The 18591-nt window shown below is 47.8% G+C and overlaps 1 protein-coding gene across 2 annotated transcripts in view; it reads left to right on the top strand.

Moving 5' to 3' along the window:
• Positions 1 to 1288: 1288 nt before the first annotated feature.
• The window catches only part of KDM2A (lysine demethylase 2A), a 98322-nt gene continuing 81019 nt past the window's right edge, over positions 1289 to 18591 (top strand). The window contains exons 1-2 of one of the 2 annotated variants that reach the window (XM_037517484.2): positions 1289 to 2098; positions 3223 to 3347. In XM_037517484.2, coding sequence (XP_037373381.1) covers positions 3306 to 3347 — 42 coding nt within the window. In that variant the 5' untranslated portion in view covers positions 1289 to 2098; positions 3223 to 3305. Of the gene's footprint in view, positions 2099 to 3222; positions 3348 to 9804; positions 9927 to 18591 lie in introns of those variants that run through there. The other variant, XM_054697446.1, reaches the window with a different exon arrangement.

Below are 18591 nucleotides of genomic sequence, written 5' to 3'. Positions count from 1 at the left end.
GCTGACCCTCGCGCGAAGCTGCGCGCACCGAGAGGCGACATCTTCCCGGCCGGGCCTCCCGCGCCTGCCGCGGCCCGGGCCGCCGGGTCGGCCCGGGGCCGGGGGCGGCCCGCGCCCCGCTCCCTGGGGGGGCGCCCCGACTCGCCGGGGGCGGGGTCACGCCTCCCCCGGGCCGCCGGGGGCACCGGCGCGGCGGAAACCCGAGCGTGGCCGAGGAGCGGGGGCTTCGCGGGCCTCCTCCGGTGCCTCGGGCCCGCGGTGGGCGCGCCGGCCGCCGCCGCCCCGGGCCGTCGCGGAGACCTCGCCCGAGCTGGGGGCCGGTGGACGCCGGGGGCCGGCGCCTGGAGCTCCCCGGGGGAGCCGGGCCCACGACAGACACGCCGCTCCCGTTTCCTGCCCCTTCGGAGCGGCGAGGAGTGGGTGAGGCGGGGCCGGGCCGCTGCTCCGAGGAGCCCCCGGAGCCCAGAGCGGCCGGGCTCCGCGGCGGGGGCGCCGGGGCCTGCCCGGGGATGGCGGGCAGGTCGGCCTCGGCCCACCGGCCGGCGCGCGAGGGGCGGGCAGGGGCGGGGAGGCGGCCCTCCCCGGCGCCCCTGGCCGTGGGCCGGCCCGAGCGGGGCGTCCCGGTCGGACCGGCCGGGCCCCGCGGCCTGACCCCGGGAGACCCCGCTTTGGGGCGGGCCACGGCCGGCCTGGCCCAGGCGGCCCGGGCCTCGGGTTGTGTGACTGTGGTGGGCCGACCGGGCAGAGGGCGGTTGAAGGGGAGCCGGGCGCCTCGCCCCGCGGCTGGGGGGGCGGGTGTGCTTGGTGGGGGGTCGGGGGTCACCACCCTCCCGGGCGCGGTGGGGGAGGGCCGCCGGCGCAGCTGGCCGGCGAGGGGCGGGGTCACAGAGGCGAAGTGTGTGTGTTCCAGCGAGGGCGGGCGGGGGAGGGCGCGCGCGCGGAGGAGGACCCGTGCCCTGCGCGCAGGCGCGAGCCGCGGCCGGGGCCGGGGCCCTGGAAGGAGGCCGGCGGGCAGCGGGGGCGGTGGGCCGGCGGGAGAGAGGGCGGGCGGGCTGACGCGAGGGGGGGCGGGGAGCCGCGTCGGCGTCGCCGGGCGCGGGCGATTCGAGGCCGACGCATCCGCGCGTGCGCGCGCCGGCGGAGTGTCCGCGTTTGAGGGGAGTGACGCGTGCGCGTTCACGTGCGCCCTGGAGAGCGGTAAGAAGCCGAGGGAGGCTTGAAGGGGGTGGGGGTGGGGGTGGAGAGGGCAGCCGGAGGAGGGGTGGGGAGGCGGCGCCTGCGCAGTGCGCCGCGGAGGAGCTGTGTGTATGTGCGAGTCTGACGGGTTCAAAATGGCGGCGGCTGCTTCAGCGGCTCCTCCTGTGTGAGGGAAACAACACCCCTCCCCGGCGGCGGCGGCGGCGGCGGCGGCGGCGGTGGCTCGCAGAGCACCTTCCCGGCGCCCGGGCCTGTCGCCGCTCTGTCTCTCCTGGGCAGGGGGCGCTCCTGGAGGAGGGGCAACGCCAGGGGGCCCATCCCCCGGAATCCCTCCTCTGCGCCTGGGGAGTCGCCGGGGGCTCGTCCCGCAGCGCGGAGTCCGGGCTGAGGGGGAGACGCGAGGGCAGCCCGGGCCCCCAGCCCGGCGCGCCGCGCCGCTCCCGCCCTCTCCGCCCCCCGGGGCCGGGGCCCGCGTTCCGGGGGGCCGGGGCGGCGCGGGGCGCCTCGGGCCGGCCGGTCTCAGCTGATCGGCCGCCGCTCCCGAGCTCCGGAGGCGGCCGGGCGGCTGCTCGCCGAGGGCACGGCGCTCCCCGCGGCCGGGGCCGGCCCGGGGCTCGGGCTCGGGCCGCTGACCGCCGGCCCGGGGGAGGCGGGGGCGCCCGGGCTCGGCGCCCAGGGGTCGCGCTCCGCGCTGCCGACGCCTCCGGCCCCGGGCTCCGAAGCCAGCGGCGGGGGCTGGACCCGGCGCCTGTTTCCGCTCTCCCCGGGCCGCTGCGACCCGCTCTGGATCCGGGCTTGATCCCCGGAAAAGCCGAAGGCGACGCTCGGGATCTCGTTTTCCTCGCAGTTGTTGGAATCTTGAACTTCTCACTTGGACCAGAACTCAGGAGCCAGATCCCCGGTGAGACTCCCCCTCCCCCCTGGAAGTTTGCTGGGCTGCGTCGTCTGAGGACTCAATGTAAAGTTTCCCTGTCTTCTTCCGACGGGGGCACCTCCGCAGCCCTCTCCGGGGCGGCCCGGCGCTGCCCTCCCGGCCTCGGCGCTCCGCCCGGCGGGGCTCGCCCGCGGCTGCCGACGCGCTGCCCTCGGCCGGGCGGGCGGCCCCGGGCGGGCTCCGCCGCGAGCTGCTCTCGCCAACTGTGTCAGCGGCGCCCTGGTCGCGCAGCAGTTCTGAAAGGATGCTGTGAACGTGGCCGTGCTGTAGCTACAAAAAGGGAAAAAGAAATCTGCATTTCCTCTGGAAGCCATTAGCTGGGAGAATATTTAGGAAAAAGACAGACCTTTCTGGGCGCTCGGGCTTGACCGTCGCGCTGCCCGGCCTTTATGTGATTTTTGGGAACGGGGGATTTTCCTTCTGCCCGTGGTGGTGGTGGGGGGGGTCGTTGATGACCGTATCCCAGAGGCTCTGATGGAATTTTTGTCTCCGATTTGCAACTCTCTGGAATTTGTTTTAGAGTTGCACACGTCTTGTGTTGGGCTGGAGGAAAAGATCGGGGCGTCTGGAAGGCAGGCGGCGATTGTGTGCCCCTTCGCTGGAGGGCCAAGGGGAATTGTTTTGGGGTCTTTAAATCCTAATTTCCTGTTCTCTTTTTAGGTTGTTAGCCTGACTGCTTTTCTTTTAGTTTCTAATTACCGGTGAGAGAACTGATTTGGTTAGGATCCACGTTAGTTCCCCGCTTCCTTCACCTGGTCAGCTCTCCAGAGATAAAAGTCTGGTGCCCCGCCCCCCCCTTTTTTTTTCCTGATGCCGCCAGGAAGGGGAACTTTGCTAATTGTAATCCTATGGGGAGAAACAAGTGGTGTGGCCCATCCTCAGGGAACTGAAACCAACCTCTCCTTTTGCCTAGGCCGCCCACAGTTAGAAGGTGATTTTGATCTTGTCATGGAACGGCTTGCCCAAGAGCAAAGTGAAGAGGGGCCAGATTTCCCAGAGCCTTTGCACACATTTTAAATACTCCTCTCCGTGAAAACAAAGCTTGAGTTTGAGGATAAGTTCTTACCTCTGCTCCTGTCATTTTTCTTTAGTGTTACAATCTGGTTCCTAAGGAGGAAGAGGAAGGCAGCCCTGGAGTGGTTTCTTTACAGTAATTTCAACAGAAGAGTGAGAGATGGAACCTGAAGAAGAAAGGATTCGTTACAGCCAGAGATTGGTTAGTATTTTTTTGGTCCCTCCCCCCCTCCCCATTTGAAGCAGAATAACTATTTTGTTTCCATTTGTGAAAATACTGTGATCATAACTTTTCAGGTGGCTTTGTGCATCAGTGGAGGAGGGAAGGTATATTAATATCTCATTTGGTTTTTAGGCCAGCTGGTAAGAATCTCAGTGTTCATCTTGTGTGGAGGTTGACTTAGGTGTAGCCTTTGACCACATAGAAGCCATTTGTAAAGCAAAGGATTTTGCAGATTATAACATGACAGGGACTCCTAATTTTGCAATATTGACTGTGTAATAAATCTGAGTTTAGAATGCAAGTTTTAGTTTAGAATATAAAACTTGGATACAGTTTTTTTCAGTTACATTGTGCTGGTTTGGAACTGCAGAGTAGAACTATGGATTATTTTCTTTCTTTATAAATCAGCACTTTGGTAGGTTTGGAGGGTTGAGGAGATTGAGAAAAGATGGAATACCGGACGGTGATAAAATTCAGTATTTTGTATTTGGGAGTAATATATGAGCTATATCTCATTGATAGAAATTTTTATTTAATGAAGATTTGGAGGGGATGTGTATACATGTGAATACTTGTTCCTGTAGGTCCTGCTTTCTCTCAAGGTTTCCCTGTTAGAGTTTAAGAATTTGATTTTTCTTTTCCCTAGTCAAAGAATGCTTTATTAATATTCTCACATATATTCACTTCAGAAATTGAATTTGTGTTTGTGGAGTTGGGCATGAGGAAAGCCATAGAATGGTAGGTATTATATGAAAATTGCTGCACTGAATGACCTAGAAGATTATTTAGTAAAGGAATTTATGGTGGTTTTATTTGGCTCCGTGTTTTAGACTTAGTTTGAAAGGAAAAATAATGACTTTCTAATCCATTTTCTGATGGTATCCAATCTTTTTGAGGAAAGGCTGCTTTTGGGGGTTTGTTTTTATTTTCAGTGTGACTGTTAAAAAGGTGTGCAGTGTATTAGCAACTATATCTAGCAGGTATGTGTTCAGGCAAGCCTTATTTCAGAGATTTGCCTCTTGCCTCCTAATTCATATGTTGAGATTACAATTCTTTAGCTCTAACTTTTAAAAGAGTTAGAGCTTTTAAAAAATATACATTTATATCAGTGCAATTTTGTACATTCGGGATTTATTTTTGTGTTGACGTTTTTTGAATTCAATTTTTCTTTTGGAAAAGAAAAGAAAGGATGCTGCAAAACTCTTTCCAGGTAGTTTCACTATATGGAATTCATTTTTATCATATCAGGCTTGTAGGATTGTTGAATTGTTACATAAAGTATTGGGGAGGTTCTTGGGACCTAATCTTTCAAGGGAGGGGGTCTTTCAGCAAGCAAGAGTTTATTCATTTTTTAACAATGTGGGGAGGTAGCAGTCAGGAGATCCAAGCAATCCCTGATTTTTGTCCTTCTGTTGATAAGATTTTTTTTTATATTGTAGTGATTGCTACCTGTTGCGCACATCAATGCTTTCTTATTTAGCATTCTTTTTGTTATTTTTTTTTAAAGATTTATTTATTTATTTATTTATACAAGCACTGGGGTACAGGCCAGAGGCGTGGGAGGGTGAGAGAATCCACCAGAGACAGAGCGGGGAGCAGAACAGGCAGAAGGACCGAAGTACACTGCTGAGGGGAGCAGCGGGCGAGACAGGAGAGGTATCAGAACCATGTGGGACTCTCCCTGGCCTCTGGGAATCGAACTAGCACCGCCGAGGCTGTGGACAGCTTCACAGTGCTGCGCTCAACCTGCTGTGCCACCAGGGAGGCCCAGCATTCTTTGTGTTTATGTGCTGTTGTGGCAGTGTTGTCTAAGAGGGTACATCATGGGTTATGGGTAATAATCGCGAAGTTTAGGGTGGCTGATGTCTGGTTTCCTTTTTTATTTATTTATTTATTTTTTATTTTTGGTGGGACCCTTGCGGGTGGCCGGGGAACGAACTGGTTCTGCAGAGGCTCCGGGCAGCCTCGCAACCCAGAGCTCAACCGCTGCGCCACCAGGGGAGGCCCATGTCTGTTTTCCTTTCTAAGATGAAATTATATCTTAAGTGTAAACCCCTTCTATAACTTAACTTTTGATATGAAGCCATATAAGTGCCTAATTTGATTGGCAGTCTGCCTACCTAACTTTTAATGTCTTTGTGGTATATACTCATTTCAGAATTCGCTATCAAGTTAGTTCTTACTTGAAGAATATTAAAATTAACACAAGGATATAAAGGCTAGTTTTTATAGGAGTTAAATGTGTATGCAAACAAACTGTACCTGTATTTAAAATAGAACTACCTTTCGTTTGGCACTTATTGGCCATGGAACATAAAGTTTGAAAGAGAGACAAAGCAACAGACTTATTAATTTGGCTTAGTGATTAAAGTTTGAGTGGTTCTCATATAATACTTATTTGTCAAATTGAATCAAATCTCCTTTAACTGTTACTTTCGTAGGTTTTGGGGACAAAAACCTAATGGTCACCCCTTCTGTGACATACTTTCACAGTTGCCTCTTGGGAGAGAAAACACACTCCCCGTATTAAAAATCTTGACTCCAAACTCATTTTGGAACAAGAATGACTTTTTGTTTCCAGGACCCTTTACATATGTTAAAAAAAAAAAAGTTATATTCTTATCAAGGAGTATACTATTCATGATTGAGTAGACCCTTTTAGTGCTTTTTACTGACATAGCTATTTCAAGTGCGAAAATTGAATTTGGTAAATTTTGATGTGTTTGTGTCATCTTTGTGATGGGACTTTTTTAAAAATCAGAAATAGCTGGGTTAAAAAAATTGGCTTGTCTTTTGCCAAATTATTACTTGCCTGCTACATGTGGAAGAGAATTGTGCCTTTGAAGATTTGGGGCATAAAATCTAATTTCTGGAATTAGAATACTTATTTTGCAGTGCTGTAAAAAAAAAGGGGGGGGGAGAATGTTTGGCTTTTCCCCAGCAAGACAGATTTTTTTTTTAAATAAAAAGATCAGTGGTTTGTAATGTGTAGATTCCTAGAACAAAGCTAGATATATTTCCAAAACAACTTGATATACCTGAGGAGGCATTCAAGTGAGAAGGTTGGAAACTTCAGTTTTGATGTTTGGTTGTCCTGAGGTAAAGTTGGTTTACTGTTGTATTTTGGTAAATTTAGATGTAGGACCTTACTGAAACACTGATAAGCGCTGAAGATGGAAATTTGCCCTTTCATTTCTTTCCAGGAGCCAAAGTGTTAAAGTAGTTTTGAATGTCGGTCAGTGTGTCCATGTAGACGTAACCATTTATAGAGAATGTGCAGCTTAATATCTTAAACAGTTTCTTGTTCTAAAATGTTCATTAAATCCTTAGCAGTCATATTTGATAATCTTTGAGATTTTTGTAATCACACCAGTACTGGGTAATCCTTACTGCAACAGAAAATCAAGGGCAAAATAATCTGAAGTAAATGCCCAACATTTCTCTGCTATATAGTATGATGACCTTTAGTTTTGACTTGGGACTTTTTCATCTTTGTTGGAAAAGATGACCTTTGTTACACATTTTATTTTATTTTTTCATATTGATAATTTTTTTTTCTTACATTGTTGTTCATTTTTGTAGTTGGTTTCTTCCCTCAGGTGTAGACACCATAGTTCTCCTGTCACCCTATTTCCCGTGAATCACCATATTTATTCTGTGTTTTAATATACTGAATTATAATACCTGCCTTCAACCTGTCTAGTATATTGTTTATACTGTTACATTTAATGTAGAAAAAATCGACTAATCCCTGCTATAGGCACTTGTAGAAATAAATGCTAGCTCAGCATAAAAGAAAGTGAAGACAGTGAGAAGTTATGCAAATTCTGTTGAATTTACCTAAGCCTAGTGTTACCTGAAAGGGAAAATTTTGATTTACTTCAGAATTTAATTTACTTGTCACTCTTGATGATGAGATTGAGATTTTCTAAAGGGTGTTACTGTACTATCAGATGTTCAGTCTTGTCAATGTGCCTTATATTTGAGTCTCTCTGAAATAGCTTAATCATTTATTTGTTGCAATAAACTGGGGGTACTGAAGTCTTGATGAGATTTTCACTTTTCTTTGGGTTACCCTTGAAGTTATCTCCCAAGACTCAGCAGCAAATACCAGATTACCCCTATTATAAACAACCCCACTTTGAGTGACCCCATTCTAAGATCTTTCTGACCAGGAATGAACCAGGCAGAATAAAAATGTTAAGCCATCTTTTCTTTAGCAAGAAGACATCACATAGTTAATAACTAGAAAAATGGTATGTGGTCAAAATTGTTGAATAGTTGCATTTGCACACTTACCCAGCGGTCTGTGCTGCTAGAGGAATACAGTCTTCTTCAGGTGAAAGCCTCATTCCTGATGATGTAGAAAATTTTGGGCAACTCAAAATACAGATAATGTGGGAACAAATTTTTTATTCTTAGGCATCAATTTTTCACAGTAAGCTGTATCTTAGGGACCCAGAATGAGGTCTATAGCTAAGTAAGCACTATCACTTTCTCTTGTTTTATTTTGCTGATAAATCATTAGCTAACTAATCATTAGCATACTTTAGTTTGTTGGAATGTGAACTTCTTGAGAGTTGGGTATATACTGAATAGTACCTGACACAGACAGTGCTCAATATGACGCCTCAAAAAGGGAGAAAGTCCTCAGTCTACACCATAGAAAGTGTTAAGTATTTGTTAATATTGTTGAAAGCCCCAATACCTTTGCTACCAGTTTTCTCGAGTGCTAAGGAGAGATCACTAGAATGGAGGAGTTTGATGTAAAGGGATGATGAGCAAAGTATCTGGTATTGGGTCTTTTTTTTTTTTTAAGGACTGAAGTTTGGTTTTTTTTTTTTTTTTTTTGTTTGTATTTATACAAGCACTGGGTACAGTCAGAAGCGCGGGAGGGTGAGAGAATTCACCAGAGCCAGAGCGGGGAGCAGAGCAGGCAGAAGGACCGAGTACACTGCTGAGGGGAGCAGCGGGCGGCAGGAGAGGTTTGCGCGCCATGTGGGACCCTCCTCCGGTGGCCAGGGAGCAGCCGGGGATCGAACCGGCGCTGCAGAGGCTGCGGGCAGCTTCGCAACCCAGCGCTCAACCGCTGCGCCACCAGGGAGGCCCTGGTATTGGGTCTTGCAGTATACACAGGAACCAGAAGGTCTAAGCTATAACACAGAGTTATACGTGCCACCTGGTAACACAAAGTTATACGTGCACCTGGACACACTTGTAGTATTTGGGCCATTAGAACAAATAAGAAAATGTTTAGTTAACTTTAAAAGCTCACTTGGAATTTTATTTTATGTATTTGTTTTTTAAATTTTTTTTAAGATTTATTTATTTATTTATACATACAAGCACTGGGTACAGTCAGAAGCGCAGGAGGGTGAGAGAATTCACCAGAGCCAGAGCGGGGAGCAGAGCAGGCAGAAGGACCGAGGTACACTGCTGAGGGGAGCAGCGGGCGGAAAGAGAGGTCTGCGCGCCATGCGGGACCCTCCTCCGGTGGCCGGGGAGCAGCCGGGGATCGAACCGGCGCTGCAGAAGCTGCGGGCAGCTTCGCAACCCAGCACTCAACCACTGCGCCATCGGGGAGGTTCTCACCTGGAATTTTAAATCCTATCTCTATCATGTTCTAAAGCCTCTATGTCCATGTTTTTGCTGACTCTTCAGCAACCTTGAAGTTGGGAAGTTGGAGGTGACGGTGTTTATATTATTCCCATGTCTTGGCTTGGGCTGTAAAGTCAGGGAATTGGTACATGTACCAACCAGAGGTGCATACATTCTTTATTTTGTGTCCTTTCTGTTTTCCTTTTTGGGAAATGGACATCCTTGATCAGGTTTCATTAATTGCTCTGTTTATCTCATTTTTGGCTAGTAACTGTGCTTTTGTACTGTGCTTTCATATCAACAAAGGTTAAAATTCAGTAAACGTTTATCATGTGCCAAGTACTGGGATGGTTTCTTTCATATACGGTACCTCATATAATCCGCAGAATAACGCCGCAAGGTAGGGTATGGTCTAAACCTTATTTTTTTATTAGTATAGAAATGGAGGCTTAAGGAGGAGCGTTGATTTGTCCAAGACTGCAGAGTCCATGTGGGGTGAGACCAGCCATGTTTCTTCTCTCACACCATGTCATCTCTCTTGCGGTGTATTTCACACAGAAAAAAATGACACCCGCTCTTATTGTGGGAAGTTACAGACTGAGTACTTTCCCTTTTTTTATGGTTCTTCCCCAACACGTCTGTTGAACATCTTCGATGAGTTAGCCGCAAATATGTGATAGCTGGTGTTTAATCATGCTTTTTAAAAAAAATTGGCACATTCTATTTTGAACTTTGAACTTATCGTACTTAATCTGCTAAAACCACAGTATTTGTATATATGTCAACCCTTTTATGTATACCTATCACTCATATTACTGTTTTCTGTTTTAAATTTTAGGTTCTTGGGGGTTTTCTCTATCTGTGAGTACTTGGTAAAAGCTTAAACCATAAAGATAAAAGGCATCAGATAGTGACCAAACGAGTGGTTTTGGCAAATACAGTGGTGAAGGCCGCCTTCAGGTAGGTAGAGAAGAGGAGGGAAGGAGGGTGGCCTCCTAGGAGATAAAGACAGCACAAGCTCTACTGTGGTGGGAAGCCCGTACAACCTGTTCTGAGGACACTCATTAGATTATGAGGACTAGAAAATTTGTTTTGGGAGTCACAGTTGATAATGCTGGGAACACATTTTAAACAATATGTCAGCCAGATAGGGATCATAGAGAGGCATTAGAAGTTGTGCTTTCTTTTTACTAGAACAGTTCTTTGATCAAAGTGGTGTTTTAGGAACATGCATTTGTAGGAAGGTGTCTGTAAGGGAACTGAAGGAAATTGAAATTATTAGCTCTTGAGGTATTAGGTACCTGAACTCCAGGGCAGTGGTTCTCAAAGTGTAGTCTCTTCACTAGCAGCAGAAACATCTGGGTTTCTGGAAACTTGTTAGAAATGCAGATTTGGGGGCTTACTCAGTCAAAAACTCTGGCTGGGACCCAGCAGTCTGCATTATAACAAGCCAGGTGATTCTGAAGCATTCAAAAGTTTGAGAACCAATTGCTCTGGGGTATAGGCGGTAGGAATAGGAAGAGATAAGAAGCAAGACACGTGGGCAGCAAAGGACTGACAGAACTTGGTGACTGGTTGCAGTATGTTATAATGGAAAAGAATGCTTGCTTAATTGGGGATCATGGGCTTTGAGTCCTAGTATCAACCCTTCCACCAGCTGTGGTTTCGACCTGTCCTTGAGGGAGTTGTACTAAGTGATATCTGAGAGTTTTGGAGGGAAAGGCAAATGAAGATTTAAGGTGGACTTGGGAATTAAGTCTAGGTTACCAGGATGACTGGAAGAAGAGATTTTTGAAAGAGGGAGGGGAGAATGTGGGTGGATATTTTATTTTTTATTATTTTTTCCAAAGATTTATTTATCCATATAAGAACTGGGATCTTGACCAGAGGTTTGGTGGAAGGGTGGGGTGGGGGTGGGGGGCAGTGAGAGGATTCACCAGAGACAGAGTGGGGAGCAGAACAGGTGGATCCACTGAAATCCACTGCTGAGGGAGCAGTGGGCAAGGCAGGAGAGGTCTGCTGCGCCATGTGGGTCTGCTCCCTGGCTGACCGGGATCGAACTCATGCTGTAGTAGCTGGCAATAGCTTGATAGAGCCGCCTTTAACCCCTGTGCCACCAGGGAGGCCCCAAGGTGGATACTTTAGCCCAATGGAACAGATTCGTTTAAAGCAGGGTTTTCATGGTGGGGGCAGGAGTGCACTTTCGTCCCCTTGGCACCTGACACAAAAACATGGAGACTTTTGTTTTTTTTAAAAGATTTATTTATTGGGCCTCCCCGGTGGCGCAGCGGTTGAGCGCTGGGTTGCGAAGCTGCCTGCGGCCTCTGCGGCCCCGGTTCGATCCCCGGCTGCTCCCCGGCCACTAGAGGAGGGTCCCACATGGCGCGCAGACCTCTCCTGCCGCCTGCTGCTCCCCTCAGCAGTGTACTTCGGTCCTTCTGCCTGCTCTGCTCCCCGCTCTGGCTCTGGTGAATTCTCTCACCCTCCCGTGCTTCTGACTGTACCCAGTGCTTGTATAAACAAAACAAAGAAAGAAAGAAAGAAGGAAAGAAGGAAAGAAAGAAAACATGCCTCTATAAAAAAAAAAAAAAAAGATTTATTTATTTACGCATACAAGAGCTTGGGTATTGGCTAGATGTGTGTGTGTGGAGGGGGGGAGGGTGATGGTGAGAGGATTCACCAGAGACAGAGCGGGGAACAGAACAGGCAGATCTACTGAAATACACTGCTGAGGGGAGCAGCGGATGAGACAGGACAGGTCTGCTGAGCCATGTGGGCTGCTCCCCGGCTGGGGATCACTGCTGATAGCCTTATAGTGCTGAGACTTAACCCCTTGCTCCACCAAGGAGGTCTCTGGGGACATTTTTGATGTTCCATAGGGAGGAAAACTACCGGTGTTTAATGAGTAGAGAGGCAGGGAAGCTGCTAAAACATCCTAACCACACAAGTCATTGTGACAACAAAGAGTCACATCTGGTCCAGATGTCATCGGTGTGAGATTGAAAACCTCATCTATGGGGAAACGTCCAGTTAGATGGGTTCTGTTATGTTCGTATCCTGTTTCTCTGTTCATACAGAATTTTAAGTCTAACACAAAACACCTTGAAACACCCTTCGGTCTGTTTCCCAGGGCTTTGCAAAGCCTTCCCAAAGTTAAGCATGAAGGCTTTTTCATTGTTGAATTTCTACAAAAGCCGATTTCATGGTCATGGGAAACCCTCAGCCAGGTTGCAGATTGCCTTATGACTCTTTTAACTTATCCTGAGACCAGCTTACCTGGGAAATCAAAGTAACTATTCACTATCTTGAGATCAATAAAGTTATAGCAAGAAATTTCCTTTTGATACTATCTTTGAAGGTAGGAAAATGAGATAAAAGCTGTGGTGTTGGTGTGCGCAAATAGGATATTATGAATTGCCCTGTTGCTAAATAACCTGTAACCTTTTCTGAGAAATAGCCCATGAGCTGGTTGTGGCCCTCAGTGTGAATTCAAGGTAGTCCCAATCTATAGCTATCTGTGTATATCCCTCAATCACAGAGGTTAGGAACTCTTTTGTGTCAAGATAATAATCTGGCTAGCCTGCTCTTATTTCTTTTTTTTTTTTTAAGATTTATTTTTATTTATTTATACATATAAGCACTGGGTACAGTCAGAAGCGCTGGAGGGTGAGAGAATTCACCAGAGCCAGAGCGGGGAGCAGAATAGGCAGAAGGACCTGTGCGCCATGTGGGACCCTCCTCCGGTGGCAGCCGGGGATGGAACTGGTGCTGCAGAGGCTGCGGGCAGCTTCGCAACCCAGCGCTCAACCGCTGCGCCACCGGGGAGGCCCACCTGCTCTTATTTCTGATGGTGACTTGAAGAGAATGTAGATTCATAAATATTGTGATCTTTTTATATTGCTTTTATAGTTTCCAAAGCACTTCTCTGTTTTTCGTGTCTTTTGACCATCTTAACCTTTTGATCATCACAAGTCTAGGGAGTGTTGGAACTTGGGGCATGTGCTACTATGTTGTGATGGGTCATGCTGTGTATGTAGTCAGTGAGTGTGTTACATGCACTGGCACTTCACATGTATTAACTATTTTCATTCTCTGCAATCCTTTGAGATGGTCTGTGGTTCCCATTCTACTAGTTTGTAATCTCAGGCATAGCAGTTAAGTAAGTAACTTGTCTGACGTTTTCTAGCAAAGAAGGGATAGAGCAGGTTTTCATTGTAGGCAGACTGGTTCCCAGGCGTACTAAGCACTCCTGGCTCCTCTTTGTTGGAGCACAGTTTGTAACTGTTGTGCTGATAAATTCAGGGTGCTCCCCAAGTCATCTTTTTCTCATTCAGGAGCTTCATTCACTTAAATATTCATGGAGTGCTTAACCTGTGCCAGGCATTTTACTTGGGTCTTTTTTTTTTTTTTTTTAAGATTTATTTGTTTATTTATTTATACAAGCACTGGGTACAGTCAGAAGCACGGGAGGGTGAGAGAATTCACCAGAGCCAGAGCGGGGAGCAGAACAGGCAGAAGGACCGAGGTACACTGCTGAGGGGAGCAGCGGGCGGCAGGAGAGGTCCGCGCGCCATGTGGGACCCTCCTCCGGTGGCTGGAGCTGCAGAGGCTGCAGGCAGCTTCGCAACCCAGCGCTCAACCGCTGCGCCACTGGGGAGGCCCAGGGCCTTTCTTTTTTAAAACTTCCAAATACTGTGGCTTCAGATAGTGCTGACTGCTTTGAAGAAATTAAGAGAGTGATGAAATGCCTATGGGGAAGGATCACTCCTTGAGACTGAGCGATCACTAAAGACTTCCCGAGAAGACGGCATTCTGTAACTGAGACTTGAATGTTGAGGAGCCAATCTTGGGAAATGCCAGGGCTGAGGGGGACCCAGCCTGGGTGAAGGGAGCTCGAGGTGGAAGGATGGCTGCACAGAGCCCTGTGGCAGGAATCAGAGAACGTCGCACTTCGCCATGCGTCAGACACCTTGTAAGCCTCTTGGGATACATTGATGAGGCATGACAGGCCTGGTCCCTGGCGGGGGGTCATGAAGCTTAATTCTGGTTGGAAAGTCAGGTATTAAGCAAATACTTTTATTCGTAATGTTAATTATAGTTACTCAAAGGACTCCAAAGGTAAATACATTGTACAGTGAGTGCATAATAGGGTGCCCTAATCTATGCCTCAGGAGTGAGAGGAGGCAACAGAGGGCACTTTTTTTGAGAAAATCTTCAAAGCTGAGTCCTGTAGGGTAAGAGATGGAGGGGGAGGGGGGAGGAGAAGTGATTAACATATGCAAAAATCCTGAGGTTGGAAGGAATTTAACATTTGAGGAACGTACCAGCCAACCAAATCCAAAAAGGCACAGCGTAACTGGTGTTAACTGAGCAGAGAAAGTTAAAATCTGGATGAGGTGGTCAGGGGCCAGGGCAGGTGGGGCTTTATCTACCCCAAGGGCAGTGGGGTGGCAGAAATTCAGCAGAAGAGTAGTATGTTTGGACTGCTACCAATAGCTGCAGTATAAAGGATCAGGGAGAGAGCAAGAATAGATTTGGTGAGACCAGTTTGGCTGTGGCAGTGGTTCAGGTAAGGTATGATGGTGGCAGTGTCGTTGAAAATGCTGCCTGTAGGGTTCGAGAGGTTGTGAGAAATACTTGAGAAACAGAACCATAAGGTGTGGTTGGTTCCATGGGTGTGTGGCGCATGGGGTTAAGGAGATACATATAAGCATGACTTCTAAGTTTTTCTCGCGTGAGTGACCTGTGTTGTAGGAGTGGGTTTGGAGATTGAGGGGAGAGCCTACGTTCACCAGTTTTGAGTGAGCTCGGACAGGTAGAATACAAAGAACCTGTGAAACGCCCTGGTAGAACTATTGAGTAGGTTGAGTGGGTAGGATTCTGGCAGTCAGGAAGGGCTTATTGGCACATAGTAAGCTGGGTCTCACTGGCACATACGTGATGAGTGAAGTTGGGCAGACGTGGAGTGGCGTGCCGAGGGAGTCAGGGGGAGTGGGGGAGACATGAGGAGAGTCAGGAGGTAGTGGTGTCTTGGAATCCAAGGAACGGTGTAGCACTCACTGTCAGACACTGGTCTAAGCATTTGTTTTAACTCGTCTAATGCTCGTGACTTAGTGAAGTGTAGGTGCTTTTATTCTTTATTTTTTAGAGCAGGAAAACAACACGAGAAGGGACTGTGTAATTTGTCCAAGACCACCAGGTAGTAATTGGAGAAGTGGGTTTTTGCGCTCAGGTTTGTCTGGCTCCGGTTTGTTTTCTTACACACCACTCCATACTGATAGCCTTTCCAGGGGGAGGGTGTGGTCAGCATCCCCTAGCCAGGATACGATGTGGACGGTAGGGTTTCTCTCGGATTTGGTAGCATAGAGGTTATTGGTGACTTTCGATGGGAATTTTAGTGACATGCAGGGGCAGAAAACATTCCTCAAAGTAAATGTGAATTGAACAGTGAGTGAGTGAAGTCTCCCTGTGCCAGGAGAAGGGGAGCAAGTCACCCTACAAGTGCACTGAAACTTGGAAGGTTCATTTGGCCGCTGTTGTTTTAAGATGAGACTGCAGCACATTTTCGGTGATTGTTAATGGTGTTTTTAACTCATAGACCATCCTCTGTTATTCTCCAGATTACATTTGCTGCTGAGGCCCACTGGACTTCTGATACTCGTCTCGCTGGCCTTCCCTCTGCTACTCCTAGTTCTGACTTCTTGTCTGGACTATTGCAGACAGTTTGGGGGTGGGGGAGGGCCTTGTCCATTATCTCTAATGTTGTGCTTCCAAGGTTCTGTGATAGTCCCACTCCGTGAAGCCACTGGTGGTGTGGGATGGACACTGCGGTTTGGTTCACGAGACCTGGCTTTGAATTCAGCTTAGAAAGTCTGATCCTGTGCAAGTTACTTTAATCGTGAACTTTAATTTTTTCATACACGGTATAGCGAAAATAAAGTTTACCTTTCGAGAGTATTCTGTGAGTGCTTGGTCAACTTGAAAGGTTTTGCCATTGTAGGCACAAACTCCTAAGTTTGCTGATCAGGCCCCAGTTGATTTTTATCACCTGCCGTGTGTGTTCGTGTGTGTTCCTGCGTGTTCTGTCTCTCCCTGTCTCTACCCTGGTTCTCCTCCTCTCAAGCCCGTGTGCCGTATTATTTTCCTGGTCTCAGGTATTGAAAGAAACCTTTTCCCAATCCTCATCATTTCCCCCTAATAATGGTATCTAACTGGAGTCAGGAGTTTAGTTATGTCCCCATATGCTCCTTGAGGACCAGACCGGACTTCCTGTGTGCACACACAGCACGGTCGTTTCTGTCATGGAGACCCTGACGTCACGTGCTGTCTGGATGTGTGGTGTCATGAAGACAAGTAGAATGTAATGCTGTTACTTCACTCTGGGTGCGTGCCAGCAGTCACACTCTGGTTTCCAGGACTGTGGTGGTCAGGCTGGAGTCAAAGAGAAGGGGAGCCAAGGAATAAAACGCTATCCCACTTGATCTGGTCATCAGAGAAAGGAGGAATGGACTGCTGGTGTCTGTCGAGGTCACCCAGTGCCCCTTGGGATGTGCTGTGCCCACAGACTGCTTTCCTGATTCCTTTCGTCCCCTGCGCCTTGGTGCTGGGAAATGTGCTTCCTGGGTGGCGGGGGTGGGCATTCACAGCAGGGCCTTGAGCTGTGCAGTTTGCGAGAGGCCCTGTGCCCTGCAGAGGTGGATGCCAGCCTGCCGAGATCCCTGCTTTGAACTTTGTGGGAAGCCGGATATCCTTTGCCCAGCAGTGGTGGCTACAGATACCCGCTTGTGAGGGCTTGAACACGGTGCGTGGAATGCCGAGGCGCCACCCTCCGTACACCTCACCCCAGGCCTTCTCAGGGGAGCATTTCCTTGGTTAAGTCAGGTTGTCCTGTTGCAAGATGTGCCTGGCATGCCTCGCACTCTTCAAAATTGGTACTTTATATCCATTTGGATTATTATTTGATTGTCTTTTCCCCTGTCAGAGTATATGCATCATTTAAACACTGCTACAGTGCCTTTGCTCATCATTTCATCTCCATGCTTGGCACAGTGTCTGGTCCACAGTAGGTACTTGATGGATTTTTTTTCCTGTGAATTTATGTGTCTGACATGTTCTTCCCACCTCATTCTGTCCTCTTGGTAAATGCCTGGTTTATTCTCCATGCCCCCCAGATGTTGTGCTTTTCTTGAGTGCGTCTCACTTGCATTCCCAATATACTTTGTATGTGTTTCTTTTGTGGGACCAGTGACTTTGTATTGCAATTATTTCACCATGAGTCTCTTTACCCACCTAGAGTAGACTTCTTTAATGAAAGGACCATGTCGTATTCAGTTGTTCCAAAGAAGCCTGTTGAATTGCATAAAAATGTGTTAGGCATTTCCTAAAAATAGTGTTTGTGTGTGTGTGTGTGTACATATACATATAAATAACAGCCTAACAATGGAACCCTAACAATGGAAAGAGCCTCAGATTAGTAATTAGGAAACCTGTGTTACTTATTTATTTAAGTTTTGTTTTATTCACTTGTAAGGTCCCTCTCAATTTTAATAGTTTAAAATAATTGTTTTTGAAGTGTGGTACCTGATCACATTATTTGGAAACTTGTTAGACATCAGATTCTGGGGTCCTACCCCAGTCATACTGACTCAGGCATTCGGGCAGTGTGGCCCAACAGTCTTGTGTTTCAGCAAGCCTACCACGTGATGCTGATAGACTTGGGGAAAGTGTGAGCACGGCCAGAATTGTTTTAGCAGTTTGTTTTTCTCTCCCCCAAATTAGTTGATTATCTTAAACTTTATACCTTTTTTTTGATTATTTTTAATGCTTTTCTTCATACATGTTGCCTGTCAGTTGAATTGGTAGACACTTTTCTGAGCTGCTAATGATAGCTAGATAGGGAAAATATCTTCACGTCAGAGTACGTAGTAGATTCAATAGTGTTTGAAGACTGCTCTGAAATCTGCGCAAAACAGGCAGCTTTCATCCCAAGACTGCCCATCTGAGTCTAGGCCAGTGTCTCTCTTTTTCCTTTCTCCTTTTCCTAATAAATCTGTCCTTTCAAAATGTGAAAAAACAAAACAAAACAAAACACTGCACAGAATAAAATGGTGTACGTGTGTATTTTCACCTGTATATGTGCATCTAGCAGATCTACATCCTTTTCTTTCAGTGGAAACGCATTTTTGCAGACTTTAATGAGTGGTATGACAGAATAAAAAGTACCAGAAAGGAGAAGTTGCTTTTTTCAGTAGCACATACACGTACTTATTTACCTCCTTTGCTAAGGAACTTTCTTAGCAGTAGATATTTGCCTCAGTGTTACCCGTGCAGGTTGTCTTTGTGGACTGAGAAGCACTGATTGTTGTTGGTATTCTTTTACTTCCTGTAGAGGGAGTTTGCACACTTATGAGAACCATAATAATAACTTATCTGATAAATAGCATTTATCAGATGCATATTTTGTGCTTGGCTGAATGCTTTACTGTGACCTACTTCACCATTGTTTTGGTTTAATTCTGAGATTTGAGTTTACTCTTTGTTAAATAAATCTCTGTTACCAGAGATTCTGTTAGAACTCCTAAAAAGGACTCCTGGTGAAACCCAGCAGTGCTGCCTGGTCGAAGGC

Source organism: Talpa occidentalis, unplaced genomic scaffold (genome assembly GCF_014898055.3).
Source record: "Talpa occidentalis isolate TD23 unplaced genomic scaffold, MPIMG_talOcc4v2.1 talOcc4.17, whole genome shotgun sequence".
In the NCBI taxonomy this organism is placed as follows: Eukaryota; Metazoa; Chordata; class Mammalia; order Eulipotyphla; family Talpidae; genus Talpa; species Talpa occidentalis.
The sequence above is the reverse complement of the archived record's forward strand: the minus strand, read 5'-3'. Positions and strand labels throughout refer to the sequence as shown.